Source organism: Lemur catta, chromosome 1 (genome assembly GCF_020740605.2).
Source record: "Lemur catta isolate mLemCat1 chromosome 1, mLemCat1.pri, whole genome shotgun sequence".
Lineage (NCBI taxonomy): Eukaryota > Metazoa > Chordata > Mammalia > Primates > Lemuridae > Lemur > Lemur catta.
Window position 1 is genome coordinate 106,058,531 of NC_059128.1, and position 25,962 is coordinate 106,084,492.

The window sequence follows — 25,962 nt, forward strand, 5'->3', positions numbered from 1 at the left end:
AGCACTCCTCGGTATCTGGAGCTCCTACCTGGTGGCATGTCTGCCATCCACTCGTCACCCACTAGAGTGTGAGCTCTGTGAGAGCAGGGTCTGCTCCTTCATGTTCTCTGTGGTATCCCCAGGGCCTGGGACAGAGTTTGGCACACAGTGGGCGCCTAATAAATGTTTGTCAAATGAATGAATGGCTCCGACTCCTCCTTCAAGCTCAGGTGCCCCTGCTGTGAGCAGCGGGGAGGGGGGTGGGGCCTGGTTCCCCCACCTGAAAGGCGCGGCCCCTCCTCGAGGACCGCAAGCGCAGGTCACACTCTGCTTTTACATCAGGACCAGGTTCAGGCCTGTCTCCTCACACGCGCTCCGCACAGTGCCTCACACATCATAGGCACTCAAAATACGTGTGGAATGGATGGGTTTCTTAAAGAATTCTATTTTTTAATTACTATACAATAAAATGGACTTTTAAACATATAGTTCTATGAATTTTAACACATGTAATAGATTTGTGTAACCACCAACACGATCAGGATACAGGAGAGATCTGCCACCCAAAACAATTCCCTGCGGCTATTCCTTTACAGTCTAGCCTCCCTCTACTCCTAGCCCGGCAACCACGTACCTTTCCTCCATCACTAACGTTCAATCTTGCCGAAGATGCCATTTGAATGGGATCATACAGTATGTCGCCTTTGGAGACCGGCTTCTTTCATTCAGCATAATGCCTGTAAGATTCCTCGGTGTGTGAGGGTATGGATGGTTTGCTCCTTTGTGTTGGTAGGCAGTGTTCTGTTGTGCGGATACTGATTTAGGCGGTTTCTGATTTGTGGCAATTATGAATAGAGCTGCTATAAATAGTCACGTATAGGATTGTGTGTGAACAAAAGTTTTTATTTCTCTAGATAAATACTCAGGCGTGTGATTTCTGGGTTATATGGTCAGTGTGTGTTTAACCATATGAGAAACTGTTTTTGGGAGTGGCTATACCCTTTTGCAACCCCATCAAAGTCGGAGCGATCCTGCTTTGCATCCTTGTCTGCACTTGGTATCCACAGCATTTGCTTTTGATTTTAGCTATTCTAGGGGATGTGAACTGTCATATTATCCTGGTTTTAATTTGTATTTCCCTAATGGCTAGCCATGAACACTTTTTACTTTTTATTTTTTAGTTTTTATTAAGGAACATTTCAAACATTCTAAAGTAGAGAAAATATTATAGTATAACAAACCTCCAGGTGCAATCACTGAGCCTCAACAATTACCAATTGTACTTTTTTATCCTCTTTATATCCTCTTTGGCAAAGTGTCTAAATCTTATTTTTTAAATTGAGTTCTTGGTTTTCTTACCATTGAGTTTTAAAAACAACTTTTTTGTTGTTGTTGAGACAGAGTCTTGCTCTGTCGCCTGGGATAGAGTGTGGTGGAGTCATCGTAGCTCACAGCAAGCTCAAACTCCTGGGCTCAAGCTATCCTCCCACCTCAGCCTCCTGAGTAGCTGGTACTACAGGCGCATAACCATGATGCTCGGCTAATTTTTCTATTTTTAGTAGAGACAGGGTCTTGCTCTTGCTCAGGCTGGTCTTGAAGTCCTGAGCTCAAGCAATCCTCCTGCCTCGGCCTCCCGGAGTGCTAGGATTACAGGCGTGAGCCACCACACCTGGCCAAAACAACTTTATTGAGATATAGTTTACATATCATAAAATCAACCCATTTTAAGTGTACAATTCCACGAGTTTTAGCAACTTTATCACCATAATCCAGGTTTAAACATCTGCATCACTCCAATAAGATCCCTCATACCCATCTATGCTTACTGTGGAGTTTTGAGGGTTCTTTATATATTCTGGATATGTCAGTGGAGAAAAGGCCAAACTCTGTAAAATAATGTTAAAGAGATTTATTCTGAGTCAAATTTGAGGACCATGACCCGGAGAAGGCTTGAAGCCCAAGAAGCCTTGAGCAAGTGGACTCGCTGTGGCTGGGTTACAGTTTGGTTTTATACATTTCTGGGAGACAGGGGTGACAGGTAAAGTCATAAATCGATACGTGGGAGGCATACATTGGTTTGGCCCGAAAAGGTGGGCCATCTTGAGGTGAGACTAGGGGAGTGGGGGCTTACAGGTTATAGGTGGGTTTAAACATTCTTTGACTTATAATTGGTTAAAGACATGAAGCTTTGTCTAAAGGCTTAGAATGTTTTAAGATAAGAAGCTGTTTATCAGAGACAAGCCACCAGACATATATTTGCTGTGTAAGTTGAGGACCTGCAGGTTCCTCTTCCATACCCTTAGGCCTGTTAATGGGTTACAAAGGAGGTCCCCAAGGAGGTGGGGGGTAGGCATGATGAGGCATGTCTGACCTCCCTCCTCCTGGCAGGCAATTTAGTTTTGGGATATCCCCTTGGCCAAGAGGGGGTCTATTCAGTCAGACAGTGCGGGGTGAGCCTTAAGATTTTATTTTAGTTCACAGATACAAGTCCTCTGTTGGACGTGTGATCTGCAGTATTTTACAAATGAAGGATTTTTGCCAGGAGGATGAGAATTCGTTAATGGGGGGGCCTGAAAGTTGGGTCTTGCAAACTGTCTCCTTTTGTTTGGTTTTAACATGAGTGAGCAGCCCATTCTGGAAATAACAAAGGCCACTCACCTTTGCTGAATGCCAAGGGGAGAGTTTACCACAAACTCCTTCCTGTGATAAAGGACATCAAGGAAGCCTTCTTGAGGTGCCCCATCCCTGGTGGGTGGCCAGAGAGGCCAAGGACCCCAGGCCTCCCCCTTCCGTCCCTGCACTGTTCCTGGGGCGCCCGGGGTTACAGATGGTGGGGGGGGGGGGGGCGGGCAGACAGGCGGGTTCTGCCAGGGGCCACGAGTGGGAAGCCCCGTGCCCTCTCTGATTGCTTGTCAGAAGAGCAAATGAAACCTCAATTTAAATTTTATTTCCTTTTTCGTGTCTTTTACTTTTTATTAAAGAACATTTCAAACACATTCTAAATTAGAGAAAATACTATATAGTATAACAAATGTCCGGGTACAATCACCGAGCCTCAACAATTTTATCAATTCATGGTCAATATTGTTTCGGCAGACTTCAACCCGCCCCCCCAGCCCCTAAACTATAAGGACTTAAAAAAAAATACTGGTATCACATCTGAAACATTTTACAATTAACAGCGTTAAATAGTGGAGATCTTTTGCGGGAACGTTAGAGCCTCTCCTACAGCGACCGCCTGGCGCAGCGCTCCCAGCCCCTGCGGAGCTGCACACGCCCCGGAAGCCGGGGACGGCGACTCGGCCCCCTTCTTCCCGGCGGGGACAGGCCCTGCTCTGCCCGGTGGGCGCCGGGCCGTCGGTGGGGTCCGCGGGCCCAGAGGGATAGCTCAGGGCGCGGGGGGCGGGCCAGTCCCGCAGCCCTTTCCCCTAAGCGCCCGCGCGCCCCGCCCTCGCCGAGACCGCGAAGCCTCGCCCGGGCTCCCGGCTCTGAGTGCGCGGCCTGCGGGGGAGGCCGTCCGTCTCCGCCGTCCGCGCCCCGGCATGGGTGGCCGCCCGCGCTCGTCGCCGCCGCTGCTGCTGCTGCTGCTGCCGCTGCTGTCGGGTACGCCACGGCGGGGGCCGGAGGGGCGGGCGCCGCGAGCGGGACGCGGGGCCCGGGGGCTGCCGCCAGCGCGCCGCGCGGAGAAGCGGACAGAGGGACGCGGAGGAGCGGGCCGGGTCGCGGCCGGGCACCGGGCGGGGACAGCCCTCCCGGAGGTTCGCGCTCCCGCAGCGTCGAGGGGCGCTTGCCGGCGGGCCGGGGCCCCGGACGGCCCTCTCGTGCTGGCGCAGAGGTTGCGGACCCGAGCCCGCCCTGCCTGCCGCCTGCTGGGCGCGCGGGTGGCCGAACTGGCTCGCCCAGGCCGCCGGCGCCGCGTCTGCAGCCCGCCCGCCTCCTCGCTGGCCGTGTAGACGGCGAGACTGCGGCCGGGAGGGCTGCGGACTCGTCCAAGGCCGCGGGCCCGGGGCCGCACCCCGGCCGTCCCCCGCCCTGGCTCTGCGCGCCCCTCGCCGAGCTGAGAGACCCTGAGCTGGCGCGCGTCCCGCCTGTCTCCAGCACACGACTGCCACGCTAGGAAAAGAATGTTTTTCCTTGGGGCCACGGTGTTTATCATGAAAATAGAATAAGTACTTCGAAAGCAAAACGATCCTTTCTAATTAAATGAAAAATCTGTTATTTTTAATCATTTTTATGTGAGTGACTTATATGCAGCTTGAAAAATAATTCTCGAGGCTCCCAAGGTGAAAAGATGTGCGTTACATATGCTTCACGAGGCCCCGGCTCCAAACTAGCGTGAGTTAAATACAACTCACGTGGCAGTTCGTGTGCTAGAGAATTAGAGAAGCCTGTGAGGAGAAGCCGGCCCTGACCGGCGCCGCTAGAAGGCTCTTGTGGTGCCCTGGGAGGGCTGGGGCTTGGCGGGGCTGCAAGGGGTTTCGCGCAGCCCCCGCGCGGCTGGTGGGCTCCGTGGGCGAACGCGCATGGCCGTGCGCTCGGAGCGCTGGGCCGGCCCCTCGGTGCTGCGGCCTCGCTGCACTCCCAGCCGGGCTCCCGGGGCCCCTCCTTTCGTTCTGGGGAAGAGTAGCGGAGGGGCGGGCAAAACCCTATTTCAGAACCCGAAGGAGCTGGATTCGACTTCCCTAAGGATTCCCCTCCCCCGCCACTTACCCCAGGGCAGTAAGTGGGAAGCAGCAGACGCTGACCCAGCATGCCCCACCCGTGCAGGAGGGTGGTGTATGAACAAAGGGGGCTCCCAAGGGTTTCAGAGAGGTCAGCGTCTTTATTCAGCATGTGAAAACAACCCCAGCAGGAACTGTGGGCCCTGGCTTCTAAGGGGGCTGGCGGCCAAACCCCTACAGGGCCCTCGGTGGGATGAAGGAGAGCCCCCAACCGGGGCTGCAGTCTCCCCCAGGCTGGGCAGCAGAACACCTGGGTCTGGGTGGCCCTGCCCCAGGGGTCATCTTTCCATCCTGGAAGCAGAGAGTGGCTGGGCCCAGGCAGACTGCATTTGCACCACCCCTTGCCCTGTAGTGACAACCAAGGTAAGGATAGACCTTGAGCTCTTACCACATGCCAGCCCCAGGCTAAGCGCTTCATTCATGATAGCCTTTGAGGTGGATGCACTTATAATCTTTGTTTTGACAGATAAGGAAACTGAGGTTCAGATAGGTTAAGCCACTTGCCTGAGCTCACACAGCTCACAATAGCGGCTTGTCGGGCTTTGCACCAGCTTCAGAGCCCAGGCTTGTGACCGCTGTGCTTCTCCCTGAATGTGTGTAAGCTGGTGGGATCCTGCCCCTCTGGGACCTCAGTTTCCCAGTGTGTAACTCAAGGGGGCGGGACTTAGCCTGGAAGTCTGGGGCTCCAAAGCGTACCCCCAGTCGCTGGAGGGGAAGCTGTGGATGGGTGATGTCCGGGGCTGGGCTGTGGACAGCAGTGATCGCCCCCGACTGACACTGCTGCCTCCCGCAGTGGCCAGGGCCTCGGAGGCCGAGCACCGGCTGTTTGAGCGACTCTTTGAAGATTACAATGAGATCATCCGGCCCGTGGCCAACGTGTCCGACCCAGTCATCATCCACTTTGAGGTGTCCATGTCTCAGCTGGTGAAGGTGGTGAGTGCTGGCCGGGAGCCTGGCCATGGGGTGCGGGGCTTCTGGAGGAGCCTTCCCAGAGCAAGCGTTGTTTGTGTAACCCGCCTGTCCGCTTTAATTTCTCTTTCCAGGATGAAGTGAACCAGATCATGGAGACCAACCTGTGGCTCAAACAAGTAAGTGCCAGGCCCTACGCACTGCTGCCCCCTGGTGGTGACTTCTGTGTTTGCTGGCCGTGAACCAAGAGGGGCCCAAAGGCCAGGCTTCCTCGTCATGGACCCAGATCAGGGTCTGCCGACTGGCAGATCTGTCTCTTCAGGGGTTTGGGTCACATACACTGCTCTACAGTCCCGCTGGAAGGACCACAAGGCCTGGCCCCTCAAGTCACAGGTGGACAGACTGCAGCCTGGAGACAGAGACCTTCTCCACAGCAAAATGGTACAGGCCTGGGAGGGGAGCCCTGGCCCCCAACACTGGGGTGGTCCCTTCCTCTTGCCAGAAACTCACTCTAAAGTCAGAATCAGGTGCTGTTGTCGTTGCTGGTAGGGTGGGAGTAGGGACTCTGGGTTTTTCTGTTTAGATTGAGGCCATCAAATTAACTTCCATGTGTCCTCCCCCGGAGGCTTTGTCCAGACCTCTGAGAGACATAATGGCCCATTGGCCTGACGGTGACCCTTCTGCCAGGCTGGCCAGCCGAGCACTCAGCTCATGCAGCCTTCGTCCCCGGGAGGCTGGAAAGCCAGATGGGCACAGTGCCCCACCTGCACTCGATAGTACCTGCTCCCTCTGTGGCCGCGGCCTCACCTCTCCCCTCCTGGGTGCTCAGGATCAGACCTCCCAGCCTCTGCACCCAAACACTTCTTGGACCCTGATGGGATCACGGCTCCTTCTCCTGGAACCTTTCAGAGGCCGGCCTTGCTTGACCTTGAGGTGGACAGGGTTCTGTGTGTGATTGGAGCACATCCCCTTACTGGGGCTTCATGGGGGACTTGTCTGAAACAACCCCTAGAGAGCCATTTCAGGGGATGTAAACAGCAGGAGCTTAAGGCAGGGACCTGGACTTGGCACTGGAAGTGACCAGAGAAAGCACCAGTGGCCCCTGTTTTACCGGTGAGGAGCTGGGCTTGCACACAGTCCTGGAGGCAGTGGCTCTCCTAGGGCCAGGAGGCAGCCTGCACACTCGGCCCAGCACGCTCCCCTCACTGCGCCCACGTGAGAAATCAGGCTGCATGGGCGGCACAGAGGCGGCTCAGTGACACATGGTGGGGGGGGCGGGCGGGGGGAGTCACCAAGATGGGTGATGTCAAGAGAAATAAAACAGGCTGGTCCTTTTGCTGTGTCCTCCTTCCCTGCCTCTTCCCCCCAGATCTGGAACGACTACAAGCTGAAGTGGAACCCCTCTGACTACGACGGGGCGGAGTTCATGCGTGTCCCTGCACAGAAGATCTGGAAGCCAGACATCGTGCTGTATAACAAGTAAGGTGCTGGGTGGCCGGCTGTCAGCCTGGGCCCTGGGTCCTAGGCCCACTGTGCTTCCAGCCTGGCCTTCCTTGGGCCTTTGGCAAGAGGGCTGTATTCATTAGCTCATTCTGCAAGTTCTTATTGAGCAACTACTATATACCAAGTACCAGAGGTGCCAGTGAGCCACAGAGAGCAGCTTCAAAGGGGGGCCGTGTGTGGGTGGAGGAGGGGCATCTCGGAAAGCTTGGGGGAAGAAGTGGCATTTGAAGCTGGTCTTGGAGGTCATGTAGGGTCTGAGGAAGGGGAGATGGAGCAGGGAGGGCTCGGGGAGGCAGGAGTGACCTCCTTGGCTGCGCTGTGGGATGTAAGGCTGGAAGGATCCGGGCACCGGCCCCAGTGTGTGTGGGGAGCCTGAGATTCCAGGGGAGGGCCCCGAGGGTGGCATCTGTTACCGGCCTGTGCACAGACAGGAACGGGAGTACACGGTGCCCTCCTCACTGTCTTCTCTGAGAGAGAATGAGGGTGTTGGAGAAGGTCACAGCCAGGTGATCCTGAGTCATGTAGTCTCAGGGTTCCCAGCCTGCTGCCTGGCAGTTACCAAGGAGCTTGTTAAACATATAGGTGCCTGTATTTAAAATATTTTCTCATTGTTCCTCATTGTCTTTTCTGAAGTTAATATGTATTACATTAGCCAAAAAAGTCTGTATACTTGTCCCCAGCTCCTGCGCCACAGAAACACTCAGTGGGTTTGGGGTGGGCCCAGGAATGTGTGTTCTCACAAAGCTGTCCTGGGGGCTGTGATGGCCCACCTGCTTTGGGGATCACAGATCTGGCCCATCCCAACATTCCTCAGGTGTGGGATGAGGCCCAGAGTGACTTTACTCAGTGGACGTGTGGCAGGGCCAGGCCCGGGGTGGTCTCAGCAGTCTGCTGTTTGGGGCCTGTGGTCGAGGGGCTCAGCTGGGCACCCTCAGCCTGCCTCTGCCCCTGCCCTCAAACCTCTTCTTTGCTCTCCCCCACAGCAAGCCTGCAAGCAGACAGTTACCCTCCTCCTCCCATCAGGAAACAGTCTGAGCCTTGGGGAAAGGATGGGTGGCCCCCCAGCAGGTGAAGTGGGGTTCCCACATGCAGAGTAGGATGAGCTGTCTGGGCCCCAGGATCCCAGCCCATCTGGGTGGCTGCATCCCAGTTGTAGTTGAGAAGGGTGAGTCCGGGACTGAGAGGTGAGTGGGTGGTTCCTGCCATGCAGGGAAGCTGCTCACGGGCAGCCCTCGCAGTGGGCCACCTCCAGTCTCGTCTGGACCCCACTCGTGCACCTTCCCACCAGTGTCGGGAAGCTTCTCTCTCTTTCTCTTGCAAAGGTTCTTCCCCTGCCAGTCTGAGCCTGCCCATCTCTCTTCCCTAAACCCACACAAAACTGACACTTTCCACATTTAAGCTGTTTTATTGGGCTAATATAAATTTTAGTTGGTATTTTACAGCATGTACTAATTTGTTCTCCAGGCATTGAAAGATACCATTTTTTTTTCACCTGTGCTTTATCTCCAGAGTTAGAATATTTTAACCATGAAACATTTTTTAGCAAAACACTTCATGTGGAGTTAATCTAATCTGATTGTAGTGAATAAAAGCACTCTGTGTTTAGGTTTTTATCCTGTATTAGTACACACGAATATGTTTTACTATTAGTCTTAGTACTGTGGGTTTTACGATTAGTATCGGGACTGGAGAAGCTGTGATTTTTGCTGAATCCCACTTCCTGGTCTTTGGCAAAAACAAAAGGAGGTCTACTCCAAAGACAGTCCTTGTTTTATTTACTATTTTTCCAAGGAAACACAGCATTTATACATATGTTTCTTCTATGTCATTTATATTTGTAGACTGGTCCTCAAAGAACTGGGAAACAAGATAAACTTAACTGGTGTGCAGAATTTTTTCCTTTCTCTGTGAGCTGTCATAGAAATCTCATGGTCCAAAGGCTCTTAGGGAACTGAGCAGGGTGTAGAGAGTTTTTGCTAAGGAGAATTAAGAAAAGGGGCAAAAATTTTATGTTTTGGGTTTTCTTGCTGTTTTCTTGCTGGCAATCTTGGGTGAGCCACTGGGGGGCTTTAGGATGTATGATTTTAATAATAATGAGAGACATAATGAAATGCTTCAAACTGATATGGAAAAGAGCAAATATCATAAAGAATTTCCTTGGAATCCGAAGCTGAAAACAACATCTTACAGAAAATCATCCACCTCATCATCTCTCTCCTAGTGAGAACTTAGGATGCTCAAGATTGGCCCCCTGTTGGGGGCTTCTCTTCATTTTTAACACAGAGACATCTTTTTTCTTATACCAAAGTTTCTCCTGTGATGTAAACTCACTGTAACCTTTCTAGAGAATACTTTTAGGTCACTTGGCTGGGTGTTGCATTCTTGCCTCCTATTTTCCTTCCAGGAAAATCTTTAAAATGCCGTCTCACTGTCTTCCAGTGTAAAGTGTTACTGTCAAACTCTGATGCGAATCTAATTGTGTTTTTCTGGTAAAATAGAGTGACTTTTGAGAGGAAAAGGAGACACTGTTAATAAGCATGGCAGGACCACAGATGTAGACCTGGATTTCCCTGGGAAAGGGGGGATGGTTGGCCATCTTTTTATAAGTGGATTGTTCTTTTTGTGTGGCTACCCAAGGGATTCTTCCCTTTGTCTTTAAAGTCTAGTTGTTTTACTCTGCACTGGGTACGTAATAAGCCTTCTTTTAGTCCAGGAAAGTTTTTTTTTTTTTTTTAATTATAGTTAGTAAGCTTTGTTCTGTTCTATTGCTTTGATTTTCTCTCTAGAAACTCATTTATATATATATATATATTTTGGAACTTCTTTGCCTATATTCTCTACATGTTATAGTCTCTCAAATTCTTTCTTTCTGTTGGATTGTAGAAGATTTTTTTTCTCCTTTCTGTCTTTCTATTTCCATGACTACGCTTTCCATGGTGTCTGCGTGTTCTTACGCTTCTCTTAATTTCATCTTTGTTTCTAAAATGATTTTTTTCTTCCTTTTTCCTAATTCTTTCCTATGTTCTATCAGTTATTTATACGTCCTCCTGTTGCATAGCCAAATGATTTCTTATCTTTTCTATTTCTGATTCATGCTGCTCTTTCACAGTTTCTAAAGATTGCTTAGTTTCTTTCAGCGTAATTTGTGATATCGGATCATAGTCGGCTTCACCTGCTTCGTGGCTCTGTTCTATGTCGTGCCCTTTTCTACTTGTGTGGCCGTTCGGTCACTTGTTTTTGTGTCTTCCTTACCATGTGTTTGTACGGGGTCCTGTTGCTCTTGTTTGAGTAGATGGTCTTTGCTGCACTTTCAGGACAGGTTCCTGGAGGGGATGGGGGGAACAGAGAGGTCTTCTCGTTGCGGCTGCATAAGAGTCCCCTCTTCAGTTAGTTACCTTCAGGTGACACAAGCCTGGCCTCTCTGGGTGGCCCTTCCACAGTCCACAAGCTGCTGCCTCTGGATACCAACTTCTCTGGTTTCTAAACCTCCTATCTCTTCTCATCCCCAGTTTCCTACCCTGTTCAGTCTGGATCCTGCCCTAAGCAGCCTCTTCTCTGAGTGGGTCTCTGTCCTGGCAGGGAGGTTTGGGGAGGCATTTCTGAGAGGCTCAAGAGCCCACGGCAGCCCTGACCTCTCTGCAGACCCTAGGTGGAGTCCCACAGTCTTTTTTCATTCTTGCCCACAGAGCGGAACCCGGGAGCCCCTGTGTTTTGCTGTTCCCTTGCTGAGGATTCAGTGTGGAGCGGGGTCCTCTGTCGTGAGGGGCAGCTGCTTCTTGGAGATTTTTAGGACATGAGAACCCCCCTTCCCTCCCCTGGTTACCTCCACCCGGTGCGGATCCCACATGGGCCCTGCGTGTCCTGTTGGTGGCGCTGGTCTGGCTGCGCTCGCACATCTGAGGTCGGGGCATACGGTGTAACCTAACTGCACAGATGACGTTGTCAGTAGGTGGGTTCTTTTGCTATCCTGGTTGCCCTATTTTTCTGAGGGAATTTAGAGAGATTTAAAAAACCTCTACCATCGTGATCTTTCTCATACCACTCACCACCCTCGCCCCATTTATGTTCTTCAGCTTCCCTTGTGTTAAAGTGACAGCTCAGCCCATCATTTGTACCCGTGCCCCCCCCACTTTCTTTAATCAGCCCACATGGATTGGTGGTGAGTTGCTCAGACCCCTCCCGCCTCTGCCACCCTTTGCTGCCAGCCGTCTCTTGGGCTCCTTAGGGGCGTGTGATCGTGATTTATATTTTGGTCATTCATTTGGTAAACAAATATTTACCGAGTGCCGTGTATGTGGCTGGTGCCATGCCAGACCCCGATCCCAGGCTGAGTCTTCACCTTGTCTCCTGGCGGCAGAGATAGGACAGTTGACATTGCTCTGGACACACACAGGCCTTCTGAGCTGGGCAGACACAGCCAAGGGTTTCTGTGGGCAGCAGCTGTCGCGACCAGGACACCCAGAAACGAGCACTGCAGCCAAGCTAGGATTATCTCTGGGGTATGTCCTTTGGGTACTCACACACTTTTGTGTCTCCTCACATGGGGACTCAAGTGAATGGCCGAGACTGCCACAAACTCTTTGTGGGACCTTGAGCAAATCATTCATATTCTCTGACCCTCTGTTTCCTCTTCAGCAAAATGAAGGGGTTGGACTAGAGCAGGGGTCAGCAAATGTTTTCTGCAAAGAGCCAGAGAGTAAATATTTTAGGCTTTGTGGGTCATATTGTCTCTGTCACAGCTACTCAGGTCTGCCCTTGGAGCTTCAAAAGTAGCCATAGACAATAGACAACAAATGGGAGTGACTCTGTTCCAATAATAATTTAGTTACAGAACTAGGGGGCAGGCCCCTGGGCAGCGGTTTGTCACCCCTTGGACTAGACCCTGGGCTTTGAAGGTCCCTCAGTGCTCTGACATTTTGTTGAGCCAAGATTCTGTAGGAATGTTGTTCAGGAGGCTTCTGTCTTCCTGAGGGTCTTTTCAACCTTCTGCTTAGCCCAGTGGCACTGGGGGCCCTTGGGGGCTAGACGTGGGCTGGGTCAACAGGGGCTGTGTGGTTCCCCACCTCCATGTCAATCCTCGCACATCTGTCGCCTCCTGGAACCTGGAGCTGGGGATAATCTTGTGGGAAATTGGGGGCACAGTAGGAGTGAAGTGTGGGCTAAGAATGTATAATATAAACTCAGCAGGGCCCTTTGGGGCAAACCAGCCGGCTGGAGTAAAGGTGGGTAGTGGCTTTGGCATTGAGCCTTCCGGTGTAATGGCTGTACTGCGACCGAGGCACATGAGGGTACAAGGGCCAGAGACTAGCAGGGGGAAAAGACATGCACCAGAACATTCCCCTTCTGTTTTCACAGGTTCCTATTCAGAAACAGCAACATAAGGATATCCCTAAGTGTTTAGGTTTTGTAACTGTTTTCAGCTCTGCAGGTACAAGGCAAAGGGAGGTGGTGGCTGCTCCATTTTGAAGGACATGAAAGCCTTGGCCTGCAGAATGCTAAGAAACCCAATAGGGCCAATCTAAGGAAATGCCACCAAGGCTTCCCTGGGCAGGGGCATTGTTCTGAGGACCAACTGGCCTTGCTGTCAGATGCCCCCATCTGGCCATTGTGGATGGAACGCCGCATGCAAAACCCTGTGGTATTGAGTTTATCAGCAGCTGACCTTCCGTTGAACAAGCCAACAAGACCACTCTGAGAAAGATGTATATCTCTGTGTGAAAAGAAGGTCAGGGCACACATGGGGAAAAGGAAGGGAGAAGAAATATAGGGAGACAATGGGGACAGATAGGGAAATAGAAGGTGAAGAAAGCTGTTGTGCTAAATTTGAAGGACAAGGAGGTAGAAGACGTGAGTGTTTGCTGGAAAGCCGTGCTGGGAAGCAGGGGAGCGCGGGGAATGGAAGAATTGGGATCCGGGGGAAGGGCTTGGAAATAAACCCATCTGCCAAGGTTCAGTGTAATGGCAGTGGGCTCCCACAGGGGGGGTCTGTGCAGCCCCTTCCAGCTCCACAGCCTGGTTTCACATACGTGTTGGGTGCCCAGTGCAGACTGAATGAAGAACGGCCCAAACCACGAGGTTCAAGCCACAGGGACAGCAGGTGGCAAATCATCCAAAAGGCTGCCTAAGCTCCTGGCTCCAGGCTGACGACTCTCATCCCATTCCTTTTTTTTTGAGACAGAGTCTTGCTCTGTTGCCTAGGCTACAGTGCCGTGGCATCAACCTATCTCACAGCAACCTCAAACTCCTGGGCTCAAGCGATCCTCCTGCCTCAGCCTCCCAAGTAGCTGGGACTACAGGCATGCGCCACCATGCCCAGCTAATTTTTTCTATATATATTTTTAGTTGGCCAGATAATTTCTTTCTATTTTTAGTAGAGATGGGGTCTCGCTCTTGCTCAGGCTGGTCTCGAACTCCTGACTTCGAGCGATCCACCGGCCTCGGCCTCCCAGAGTGCTAGGATTACAGGCGTGAGCCACCGCGCCCGGCCTCATCCCATTTCTTTAATTAAAGGGGGGAAAATCCTTTTCTAGCATTTGGGAGTGTCTCTATAAATACCAGCATGGAATGAACCTGTGATGGGCCCCAGTACTCCCTGGGTAAACGGGGCGGTGAACTGGGTGACCTTTAATGGCACTTTTTTAGCTCTCACCTTCCGCAGCTTTACCAATCATGCCTTGCCGCGAGAAGCCGGACTAGCTGGCCATGCAGTAGTGATGCTGCGCCTCCTCTTTGCCTTTGCAGTGCCGTTGGGGACTTCCAGGTGGACGACAAGACCAAAGCCTTACTCAAGTACACAGGGGAAGTGACGTGGATCCCTCCAGCCATCTTTAAGAGCTCGTGCAAAATCGATGTGACCTACTTCCCATTCGATTACCAAAACTGCACCATGAAGTTCGGTTCCTGGTCCTACGACAAGGCAAAAATCGACCTGGTCCTGATCGGCTCCTCCATGAACCTCAAGGACTACTGGGAGAGCGGCGAGTGGGCCATCATCAAAGCCCCAGGCTACAAACACGACATCAAGTACAACTGCTGCGAGGAGATCTACCCCGACATCACGTACTCACTGTACATCCGGCGCCTGCCCTTGTTCTACACCATCAACCTTATCATCCCCTGCCTGCTCATCTCCTTCCTCACCGTGCTCGTGTTCTACCTGCCCTCCGACTGCGGCGAGAAGGTGACCCTCTGCATCTCCGTGCTCCTCTCCTTGACCGTGTTTCTCCTGGTGATCACCGAGACCATCCCCTCCACCTCGCTGGTCATCCCCCTGATCGGAGAGTACCTCCTGTTCACCATGATTTTCGTCACCCTGTCCATCGTCATCACGGTCTTTGTGCTCAACGTGCACTACAGAACCCCGACCACGCACACGATGCCCGCGTGGGTGAAGACCATATTCCTGAACTTGCTCCCCAGGGTCATGTTCATGACCAGGCCGGCAAGCAGCGAGGGACACACTCCGAAGCCAAGGCCCCTCTACGGTGCCGAGCTCTCGAATCTGAATTGCTTCAGCCGCGCAGAGCCCAAAGGCTGCAAGGAAGGCTACCCCTGCCAGGATGGGATATGTGGCTACTGCCACCACCGCAGGATAAAAATCTCGAATTTCAGCGCCAACCTCACGAGAAGCTCCAGTTCTGAATCTGTCGATGCTGTGCTGTCCCTCTCTGCTTTATCACCAGAAATCAAAGAAGCCATCCAAAGTGTCAAGTACATTGCTGAAAATATGAAAGCGCAGAATGAAGCCAAAGAGGTAAGGATATAGCTGTTATTGTATCGGTCATTCATTCAGTCAACAAACATTGATGTCTTCTTTGTGGGGCGAGGCATGGGGTGGGGGTTAAGAAATTAGACTCTGGAGTCAGTAGCCTGTGTTCAGACCAGTTATATGTCGCCTCTCTGAGCCTGTTTTCTCATCTGTAAAATGGGATGATAAAGCTTGTTAGCGTTACTATGTGGTGCTCTGAAGTTAGCCACCGGGCTGCCAGCAGTCTGGCCCATCAGAACACCTGACGCCAAGAGAGCGGATTGGGAGATGGGCTGGAAAGGGGCATGCGGCCAGGTCATCGCCAGTTAGTATTAATGAGCTGATGTTACATATTAATTTTTACTTTGCAATCGTGTGTGTGTGTGTGCCCTTTGAGGTATAATTTACATGGAATAAAGTGCACACTTCCTAGGTGTACATCTCAATGAATTTTTACATTATGTATACACCCGTGGAATCGGGATCCAGGTAAAGCTATAGAACATTCCCAGTGCCCCAGAAAGTTCCCCAGTAACCCTGCCCAGTCAGTATCTCCCTCCCCACTCGACAACCATTATCCTGACTTCTTTGACATTGATTCCTATTACCTGTTCTTTTTTATTTTTTTTTTTTTTTGAGACAGAGTCTCACTCTGTTGCCTGGGCTAGAGTGAGTGCTGTGGTGTCAGCCTAGCTCACAGCAACCTCAAACTCCTGGGCTTAAGCAATCCTCCTGCCTCAGCTTCCCGAGTAGCTGGGACTACAGGCATGCGCCACCATGCCTGGCTAATTTTTTCTATATATATTTTTAGTTGGCCACATAATTTCTTTCTATTTTTAGTAGAGACGGGGTCTCGCTGTTGCTCAGGCTGGTCTCGAACTCCTGAGCTCGAGCGATCCACCCACCTCGGCCTCCCAGAGTGCTAGGATTACAGGCGTGAGCCACCGTGCCCAGCCACTATTACCTGTTCTTGAACTTCATGTACATGGAATCACATAGTATAAACTCTTTTGTGTCTGACTTCTTTCATTCAACATGTCTTTGAGGTTCATCCTTTTTGCTGTTTCTTTTTTTGTTAGTGTGTAATATTCCATAATATAACTGTAACACTGCCTTCTGTTTCTTTGGTTTACAATTTTTGGGCATATGGTTATTTCCAGTTTGGAGCTACTGTGAATAAATCTGCTGTAAACATTCTTATTCATGTCTTTTGGTGAATATATACTCCCATTTCTCTTGGATATATACCTAGGAGTGGAATTGCTGGATCATTGCAGAGATGTATTTTTAACTTTAGCAGATACTGTAAGATTTCCAAGGTATTTGAACCATTTGACACTCCCCTGGCAATGTTTGAGAGTTCCAGTTGCTTCACATCCTCACCAACATGTGTGAAGTGGTATCTCAGCACTGTTTTAATTAGCACTTTCCTGTTGAGTAATTATTAGGGCTCTTTTTCATATGCTTCTTGGCTATTTGGATATCTTCCTTTGTTAAATATCCATTCACATTCTTTTGCCCTTTTTTTTTTTTTTTGGTGTGAGATGGGCGTGGAGGGGGGAGCATGTCACTAAGTTGCCCAGGCTGGTCTTGAACTCCTAGCCTCAAGCAATCCTCCTGCCTTGGCCTCCCAAGTAGCTAGGGCTACAGGTGTGAGCCACTGTGTCCAGCTCCTGCCTGTTTTAATCAGGCAGACTGTTCTATTTTCTCTAAAAATTTTATGCTCAAATTTAAGAACTTAGGATTTATGTCAAATACTAAGAATAGGAAAGTTTTACACTAAATGTCACATCTGGCTACTCTATGACTCTCTGTATACCACCAAAGTTACCAGGGTCACACTTAATTTTATAAAGAAGCTCTGCTTTAAAATTAAGTGGCTCTGCCTTAAGTTGTTTATTAGCAAAGATCTAATTACCAGATAATTTCAGCCCCTGAGCCATGGTAGGTAATTAACATTGATAAGGAATGTCTGGAGCCTCTTTAATTCAGGGTGAGTGGCACACTGCAGTAGAGGACAGGAGGGAGACAGCCATGGCCGCCTTCATCTCCTCACCTCCACCCACCTGAGCATGCAAAACCTCCCGCTGATCCTAGTCATTGAGCCCAAGAGTCAGGCACTCAGTTGAAGCAATTGTTGGGTATAAGTAAATAATCAGTTAAAATCTCGTGTCTAACACTGGTAACTCTTGTAGACATTCTCTATCCTTTCTTTACTCATTTTTAAAATAATCATTTAAGTTAGCAATGATTTTACTGAAGGTTGAGATGTAAGTACTCATACTCTAGCCTTTGTCAGGCTATTAGAAATTTCCTTTATTCCCAAAGTTATATGCTGGACACTATACAAAGTGTTAGAGTTTCAGAAGGGTCTAAGGCATGGAGACAGACATGTTAAAAAATTCTTATTAAAAGGGAGGTCACAAACTTAAGTATGAGGCAGGTAAATTAGTGAAATGGCCTGAATGTGGCAACAGGGAGGGGTGGAGTCTGTGGCAAACTAGTGGCACACGGCTGATCTCAAGGGGCAGTCACTGCTCAACTCTGGTCATCTGTTTCCACGTGGGAGTGTGGACCCATTATTGCCAGATCATCTAGTTTTTCCAGAGAAAGCAGAAATCTGGCCAGCAGGCCACATGGCAGCCTGTCTGGAAGAGGGTAGCGAGTGCTAGAATAAAGGTGCCCGCTCAGTGCTCAAAGTAGAGCTGAGCTGTCTGAAGGACTGCTGCTTTCCCTCTTACTGAGCGACTGACACTATGACACCGTCTGGCTCTAGCTTGGCTGGTTTTAACTGTCCTTGGCTCCTAGGAGCCTAGCCTGAGGCCGAGGCTGTTTTCCCAGAGCCGTCCGTCTCCTGAGTGTGTTAGGAGCCTGGACACACTCAGGGGTGCTGAGGGGGAGTAGCGTCGGGCCTTGGCCATCCCCTTTGCTCACACTTAGTCTTATTAGTGAGGACTTTCATTAGCAATAATACCCTAAGTTCAGAGCTAGGGCTAGGGTAGGGTTACCAGATTAGGAAACTGGTTAGGGAGCTCACCTGTGCACGTGCTGTTTGCTGACAGTGGTTCTGAGGCCGACGGCTCAGGGGTGGGTCCGTCGTCCAGTTGCTCTCTGGGCCCTGGAGGTGTGCACGGATCGCAGCTGTGATCTTTCTAGCTGATAATGGAGACAACTTTTATCTTCTGTTTGGTTGAGATATATAGATATAGATAAAATTTCATTCCGATAGGAGCCTGACTTTTGATTAATGATTTATTAATTTACATGTGTTGTAATTACTGTTTTATCAGGGTTAAATTTCTGTCATTTCATATTTTCCATTTATTCTTTATTTCCATGTCAGATGGGTAATGGGCCGCGTATGTTCTGCATTTATTCTTCTGTAGCTATTCCTGACTGATTTAAACCCACACCAACTTCCCTTCTCCATCCATCGGTCTCTTATATTTCTCAGTATCTGTGTCTTACACCTGTGGTCCCCTAGGCCAGGGACTGGTACCGGTCTGTGGCCTGTTTAGGAACCAGGCTACACACCAGACAGTGAGTGGTGGGCAGGTGAGTGAAGCTTCATCTATATTTACAGCTGCTCCTCATTGCTCACATCACCGCCTGAGCTCTGCCTCCTGTCAGATCAGCTGCAGCATTAGATCCTCACAGGAGCACGAACCCTACTGTAAACTGTACACGTGAGGGATCTAGGACGCGCACTCCTTATGAGAATCTAATGCCCGATGATCTGAGGTGGAGCTGAGGCAGTGATGCTAGTGCTGGGGAGCAGCTGCAAATAAGATTGTCATTAGCAGAGAGGTTTGACTGCAGAGACCATAATAAATCAATTACTTGCAGACTCATATCAGAACCCTATCAGTGAGTGGCAAGTGACAATTAAGCTGCATCTGGCGGCAGGCTTTACAGTGGCAAGTGAGTTGATGTACTTCAGTTGTACAGCTGCAGCTGGTGGCAGGCTTTAAGTCCGAATCTGACACTTATTTTAGTCTGCACGTGGCCCACCTATTGTTTTATTTACCACTTCTCTCCGTGCCTCTTTCCCTCACTGTGCACTTGTCTCAGTCACAGTGTTGGTAAGGCCACAAGCTAACCCTAGCGAAAATGGGCAAAAGCCAAACACTTCTGGAGAGCTTCTTCGCAAAGGGGGAAAGACCCAATGAGGAGACAGCAGAAGACTCTAAGGCTGCCAACAAAATGAAAGCTGCATTTAAAAGAAAATACCAAGAGTCCTGCTTAAATCACGGGTTCATTGCAACAGGTGGTTCACGTTCTCCAAACCGGCTTTGTGTAATATGTGACCATGAAACCAAACCGTCAGAACTGCTTCCCCACATGGAGACCAAGCACCGCCCCCTCCCCGGCCCCCGCATTAAAAGACAAGCCTTTGGAGTTTTTCAAAAGAAAAACAAAAGTGAACACGAAGAACAGAAGCAGTTATTGAAGGCCACCACTTCATCAGATGTGTCCGCACTGAGAGCATCCTTCCTAGTGGCTAACTGCATTGCTAAAGCTCAGAAGCCCTTTACTATTGGTGAAGAGTTGATTCTGCCTGCCGCTAAGGACAGTTGCCGTGAACTTTTAGGAGAGGCCGCAGTTCAAAAGGTGGCACATGCTCCTCTTTCGGCTAGCACCATATCTAGACAAATTGATGAAACAGCAGAGGATACTGAGGCACAACTGCTAGAGAGGATTAATGAGTCACCATGGTACGCAATCCAGGTTGATGAGTCTACTGATGTTGACAACAAGGCAACAATGCTTGTTTTTGTGTGAGATATTTTTTCAGGAGGACATGCATGAGGATATGTTATGTGCACTTTTGTGGCCAACCATCACCACAGCTGCAGAACTGTTCAAGTCTTTGGATGATCACATATCAGGAAAACTGAATCGGTCATTTGTGTCAGTATATGCATGGACGGAGTGACTGCCGTGACTGGACGGCTTTCTGGTCTCACTACTCAGGTCAAGGAGGTCGCTTCTGAATGCGAGTCTGCGCACTGAGTGTCATCCATAGAGAAATGCTGGCTAGCCGAAAAATGTCACCTGAACTAAACAACGTTTTGCAGGATGTGATTACTAATAAAATGATCAACCACATTAAAGTGCATGTCCTTAACTCACGTCTGTTCACGCAGCTCTGTGAGGAGATGGACGCAGAGCACACATGTCTTCTCTTACACGCAGAAGTGACAGGGCTTTCCTAAGGTAGATCACTGGCCAGAGGTTTTGAGTTATGAGAGCTGCTCCAGAGATTTCTTTTAGAAAAAGTCACCACTGGCAGCACATTTTAGTGACAGTATGATTCGCAAAACTTGTTTACTGGGGTGACATATTCAACCTGCTCAACGAACTTAATCTGTCACTTCAGGGAAAAATGACAACTGTGTTCAAGTCGGCAGATAAAGTGGCTGCATTCAAAGCCAACTGGAATTATAGTGGCAACGAGTGAACGTTGGGATTTTTGGCATGTTTCAAACATTAGCAGAGATTTTGAAAGAGACTGAGCCAGGCAGGGCCTTCTTTCTCCCAGCTGGTGCGTGATCACCTATCTCAGCTTTCAAACAAATTTGAGCTTTACTTTCCCAACCACAGAGACCCCTGAATTGGGAAGGAATGGATCCGCGACCCATTTGTGAATAAGCCAAGTGAATCAACTTTGTGCTAGAAGAGGATCAATTGCTTGAGATCGCAAATGATGGTGGCCCTAAAAGTATGTTTGAAACAACTCAAATCTCTGTACATTCTGTATTAAAGTCAAGGCGGAATATCCTGAGATTGCCACAAAAGCAATGGAAAGCCTGTTTTCCTTTCTAATATTCTATCTTTGTGAAGCAGGGTTTTCTGCAGTGACAGCAACCAAAATGAGATTACAGAGTAGACTGGACATAAGCAACACACTTCGAGTGTCACTGTCTCCCATCACCCCCAGGTGTAGGAAAACAAGCTCAGGGTTCCCACTAATTCTGCATTATGGTGAGTTGTAGAATTCTTTCATTATATATTACAATGTAATAATAGAAATAAAGTATACAATAAATGTGATGTGCTTGAATCATCCCAAAACCATACTCCCAGCCCCCACCACCCCATCCTTGGAAAAATTGTCTTCCATGAAACTGGTCCCTGGTGCCAAAAAGGTTGGGGACCGCTGTCTCACACCCACCCACTCTCCTTCCCTCTGCTCTTCTTCACCACCTTTGGCCACACTGGATGTCGCTAGAGCTTTAGTTCTGCATTTTTATGGATGTATGTTTTTGTTTTGGCTACTCCTTTCTTTCTTTAGTGTACAATGAACTTGACTAAATTTACTTACCCTTCACATACATCCTACGGTGTCCCCTGGATTTATTTCTCTTCTTATTGGCATGCCTTCCCGAAAGTGTTTATGGGCAAACCTTCTGAGGCCTGGAAGGCTAAAAAGTGTAAAAAATGTGCCCTTTTAGGAGAAAGTTTAGCTGGATACAAAATGCCCGGGTTGAAGTTCTTTCTCTTCAATGCTTAAAAAACATCGCTCCACCATCTTTTTGCCTCAGTGTCACTTCTGAAAAGTTTTAAGCTAATCTGAGTGTTGGTTCTTTGTGAATAATGGATTCTGTGTAGAAGACAGAATAATGGATTCTAGAAGCTGCTAGAATTTTCTATTTGTAGACAAATCTGCTGACATCAGATCCTGCATGTCTAGGTAAGGGTCTCTCCTAATCTGTCTGGCATTCTGAAGTTCCCATTGGTTTGTAATTCAGGGAGATTCAAGCTTCTGATTTCTGTAAAGATTCCTGCCTGCCTCGCTTCTCTTTCTCCTTCCCTGAGCTCCTGCTGCACAGCCCGAGCTGTCTGTGTACGGCTTCGCCATAGCTTAGCCTGTCCCACACTCCGTGTCTCCTTCCCCTGCTGCCACCCCCTGGAGAGCTCCTCAGTCTCTTCCCTCCCCTCCCTGCTGCTTCCCTGGGCTGCATCCATCCTGCCAGTGACCCCATCTCCTGAATTCTTTATTGCGACTTTTCTGTTGTTCATACTTGTTATTTCCACTTAGTGTTTCTGTAAAACTGCTTGTTCTTCACGTTTCCAGTACTCTCTTATCTCTGAGAATATCATGTTGTATTTTCAATCCTTGACTTGCTCCATGGATTTTCTTTCAGTTAGCTAAGTTGGCGTGTCTGTGGCCTGTAAGCTCACTTTTTCCTGGGGGCGTCAGCCATCCTTGCTGAATTGTGCTTGGGGGAGGAGCCCCTCCCCAGGCTCCACCAAGCTGAGGTTCCACACAGCCACACATTGGGCTAGATAAACCTTCAAGTGTACTGCCTCCCCTACAAGCGGCCTTGTCCCTCAAAGGACATCTCGCTACCTCCCACCTGGCTCTGATCTCCTCCGACACCCTCCTGCTGGACTGAAGTCATTGGGTCCTTGAGGGGGGCGGGGAAGCCTCAGCCTCTGCCAGTCAGTCAGTGGGTACCTCCTGTTCCCTGCTCTGTCCCTCAGCCGGCCTCTGCTTGGCTTGCAGGCTACCCCCGAACCTGCATCTCTGGGCCAGAGTGGGCAGGCTGAACAGGCAAGGTGGCAGGGGAGCAAAGAGTGCTACTCCGGAGCTGTCCCCAGCACTCCCCTCCACCCCACAACACTGTCCCGGCCACACCTTCCCAGGTTTCTGAGTCTTTAAAGCACAGTCTTCTCTGGCTTCTGGGCCAGCTCCAGGGTTAGGCTAGTCCACCGTTTTGCCTAACACATCTATTAATACCTGTGACTCATTAGTTCCAAAGTTTCCAAAGAATGGCCACTATCATTGTGCTTTAAAGACTTTAAGAGTCAGATATAAAATTCCTGTCCACCTAGCTCTTTTTGCAGCACGATTTATATTCATGTGCAAGACCCAAGTCCTATCTTTCTTCACTGGGCTAACCCATCTGTGAGTTGCTGCCTGATGGAGATTTATACTTGCATGAGGGTCATTTTTGAAATCAACACTTATATCAATAGGTACTGTTCATTAACGACTCTGCTGAAACAGCCCTCTGAGGTAAGTACTATTCTTATACCCATTTGACAGATGAGGAAATCGAGGCTAAGGAAGGTCACAGCATTGACCCAGATTCTCACAGCTAGAAAGGAGCAGAGCTGAGATTATAATCAAATTTATCTCCAAGTCTCTGCTTTCCAGGCCCTGCCTCCAAGAGCCTTAGGAGGTTTGGCCAGCAGGTGGTGGGTAGGAGTCGCACAATCTATGGTATATTTGAAGCACTTACAAACCAGTCTTATGAATTCAAATAAAGCACCTTGTGGCAAATACGGCACCATAATTCTAACTTTACCTATGATTTCTTAGCTTCACCAAGAGGACACATTTACTCAGGCTCATAATGAGGAAATAAAATCGTCTCCCAGCCCCCTTTCAGTACACTTAATTAAATTGCTAAATTACATGCTGCCTGTTATGTGATTATTGCTTCAAAATCAGATGATTCATGGGCTCTCTCTTTCTCAATTCAATTATGCTTTCTTTGCTTTCTGAATCGTCTAGGAGTATAATTACCATACGATTCTTCCTATTTCAAGCCCAAATCGAGGCTACATTATACACAATTAGTCCTGCCCTTTCTTCCATCTTTCACTTTATGGTCAGCGATTATCTGATGTTCCGCCTGCTCTTTAACTAAACAGAACTTCACGACACTTAGGCCTGATGACCGAAGATGACTCTTGGTCCAGCTGCGCATTGTCCAGGGGGTGGTGGGAGAGAAAGGGTGAGCATGGGATTGTCCTGATGTGCTGATTTCCGTTTTTGGAACAGACGTTGAAAGGAAATTCATGTCTAAAACTGGATAATAACTAGTGCTTTGTAACAATGGTAAAGGATGTTGGATTTTATTATCCATTCTAACGGAGGGCCAGAATCCTACCATGGGAACATAAGTAGCTGGTTTTACTAGCTTTATAAAATTGGAATTCAATTTAGAAAAATTTGGTTATGTGTACATTAAGAAATCTCTGATTTGAAACAGCTAACCTGTCAATTATTTTATACTGTTCCTCTACTGTATAAGGAAAAACTTTGGGCATGGTGGATTTCCTCAGCTATATCAGTTAGGAAAAAAAGGCTTCTTGCATGTTAGAGACAATAGGGTTTCTTCTACCACTGCAGCATATGTATTGTTCAGTATTGAAAAGGTGTTCACTTTGCCTTCCCCTTCGTGTTTTTCTCTTTTATGATTTTTATTTTTGTTTTGCAGATTCAAGATGATTGGAAGTATGTTGCCATGGTGATTGATCGTATTTTCCTGTGGGTTTTCATCCTGGCGTGCATTTTAGGGACAGCAGGATTGTTTCTGCAGCCCCTGATGGCCAGGGAAGATGCGTAGGTACTAAACGGCATGTGTGCCCGAGGGGCTTGTGTGTGGGGAGGGAGGAGGGCTGTTTAATGGTAACATACATTCAGTTATCAAGCTACCAGCTTTGTTTTTTGGCATTTCAAGGTTTACTTATTTTGCAGTTGTCCTGATTTTTGTCAAAAAAAAAAAAATCATGCAAGAAAAATATCAAGAGTCTTTATTATGGGTAAATGAACATTTAACTCATCTTTTTGGTAAGGTAGAAAATGTCAAAATATAATTCTTCTACAGTGGTAAATAGTATGCTATGCTGTGGACCATGTAAAAATCTTCCCTTTTTCGGTTGTTGAGAAGTAACTGGATAGAAAAACTTGCTGTTCAGAAATATACAAATGCATTCAGCTCGGTACCACTATAGATCTTCCAATGGTTTTGCTTATTTAGCCCATAATCTCCTTGAAGTTTTATACTATTTCAGCAATACCCCATTACTACTATTTCTTACCGTGCATTTCTCATTCTTTGTTTTGCAAGAGTCTAGGAGCCGTGCCTTGTTTTCAGAGGGCCTCAACTATTTCTCTTCCATAATTCTAAATTACTATACCATGAGAAATTATGCCTAGTCACTCATTCATTGTTAATGAACTGTCTTAGATCATTAACTAAGGTGGCTTAAACTGAATGGCTTATACCCAACAGAAATTCCTCACGGTTTTAGAGGCTGGGAGGTGCAAGATGAAGACACCAGCAGATTCAGTATTGGGGACCTCTTCCTCATTAAGGGCACCTTCTAGTATGTCCTCACATGGCTAAATGGCTAGTTAGCTCCCTGGGGTCTGTTTTTTTTTTTTTTTTTTTTTAAGAGACAGGGTCTTGCTGTGTTGCCCAGGCTGGAGTGCAGTGGCACAATCATGGCTCACTGCAACCTCAAACTCCTGAGCTCAAGAGATTGTCCTCCTGGCTCAGCCTCCCAAGCAGCTAGGACCACAGGCACATGCCACCACGCCTGGCTAATTTTTTTTTTGTTTGTTTTTTAGATACAGAATCTTGCTATATTACCCAGCTGGTCTTGAACTCCTGGCCTCAAGTGATCCTCCTGCTGCAGCCTCCCAAAGAACTAGGACTGTGGGTGTGAGTTGTCACACATGGCCAGCTCCTCCCAACCGCGCTTTCTAATACTATCACATTGGGGACTAAGTTTCAACATATGAATTTGGTGGGGGGGACACAAACATTCAGCTTCATAGCACGAATCTATAAGTGTTTCTCAACCTTGGCACATTTGATATTTGGGGCTAGATGAGTATGTGTTGGGGTACAGGGGATTGTCCTGTGCATTGTAGGATCTTTAGCAGTACCCTGGCCTCTAACCACTGGATGCCAATGACATACTCCCCTTCGTCACCAGTTATAACAACCAAAAGTATCTCCAGTCTTTGTTAAATGTCCCCTGAGGGGCAAATTACCCCTGGTTGAGAAACACTGCTTTAGACAAATTAAGAAAGAATATCGTATACTATTAATATGCTTCAGAATCTAAATGACCACTGACAGAGATGATGATTCACAGACCATCTTGACCACAGACCAGGTTGAATCTTCTCACTAGTCATTATGTTTTTCCTGTGCAAAAATAAGACTGACAGAATTGCAGCCCACTGTGACTCATGTTTCAGTAAGTCAAAAGGAAGGGGTCTATAAAATTTATATATAAAAATCTTAAGTAGCAGTAATGGCAGCGTAAGAGGGATCAGGGATATATACAAACTAA

General features: G+C 48.7%; 1 protein-coding gene across 1 annotated transcript; it reads left to right on the plus strand.

Moving 5' to 3' along the window:
- Positions 1-5,557: 5,557 nt before the first annotated feature.
- On the plus strand, positions 5,558-25,309 carry CHRNA3 (cholinergic receptor nicotinic alpha 3 subunit). The gene is made up of 6 exons (XM_045542005.1): positions 5,558-5,633; positions 5,744-5,788; positions 6,979-7,088; positions 13,854-14,865; positions 24,093-24,221; positions 25,229-25,309. The coding sequence occupies exons 1-5, from the start codon at positions 5,613-5,615 to the stop codon at positions 24,219-24,221; spliced, it is 1,317 nt and encodes a 438-aa protein (XP_045397961.1). The 5' UTR covers positions 5,558-5,612; the 3' UTR covers positions 25,229-25,309.
- Positions 25,310-25,962: the final 653 nt, after the last annotated feature.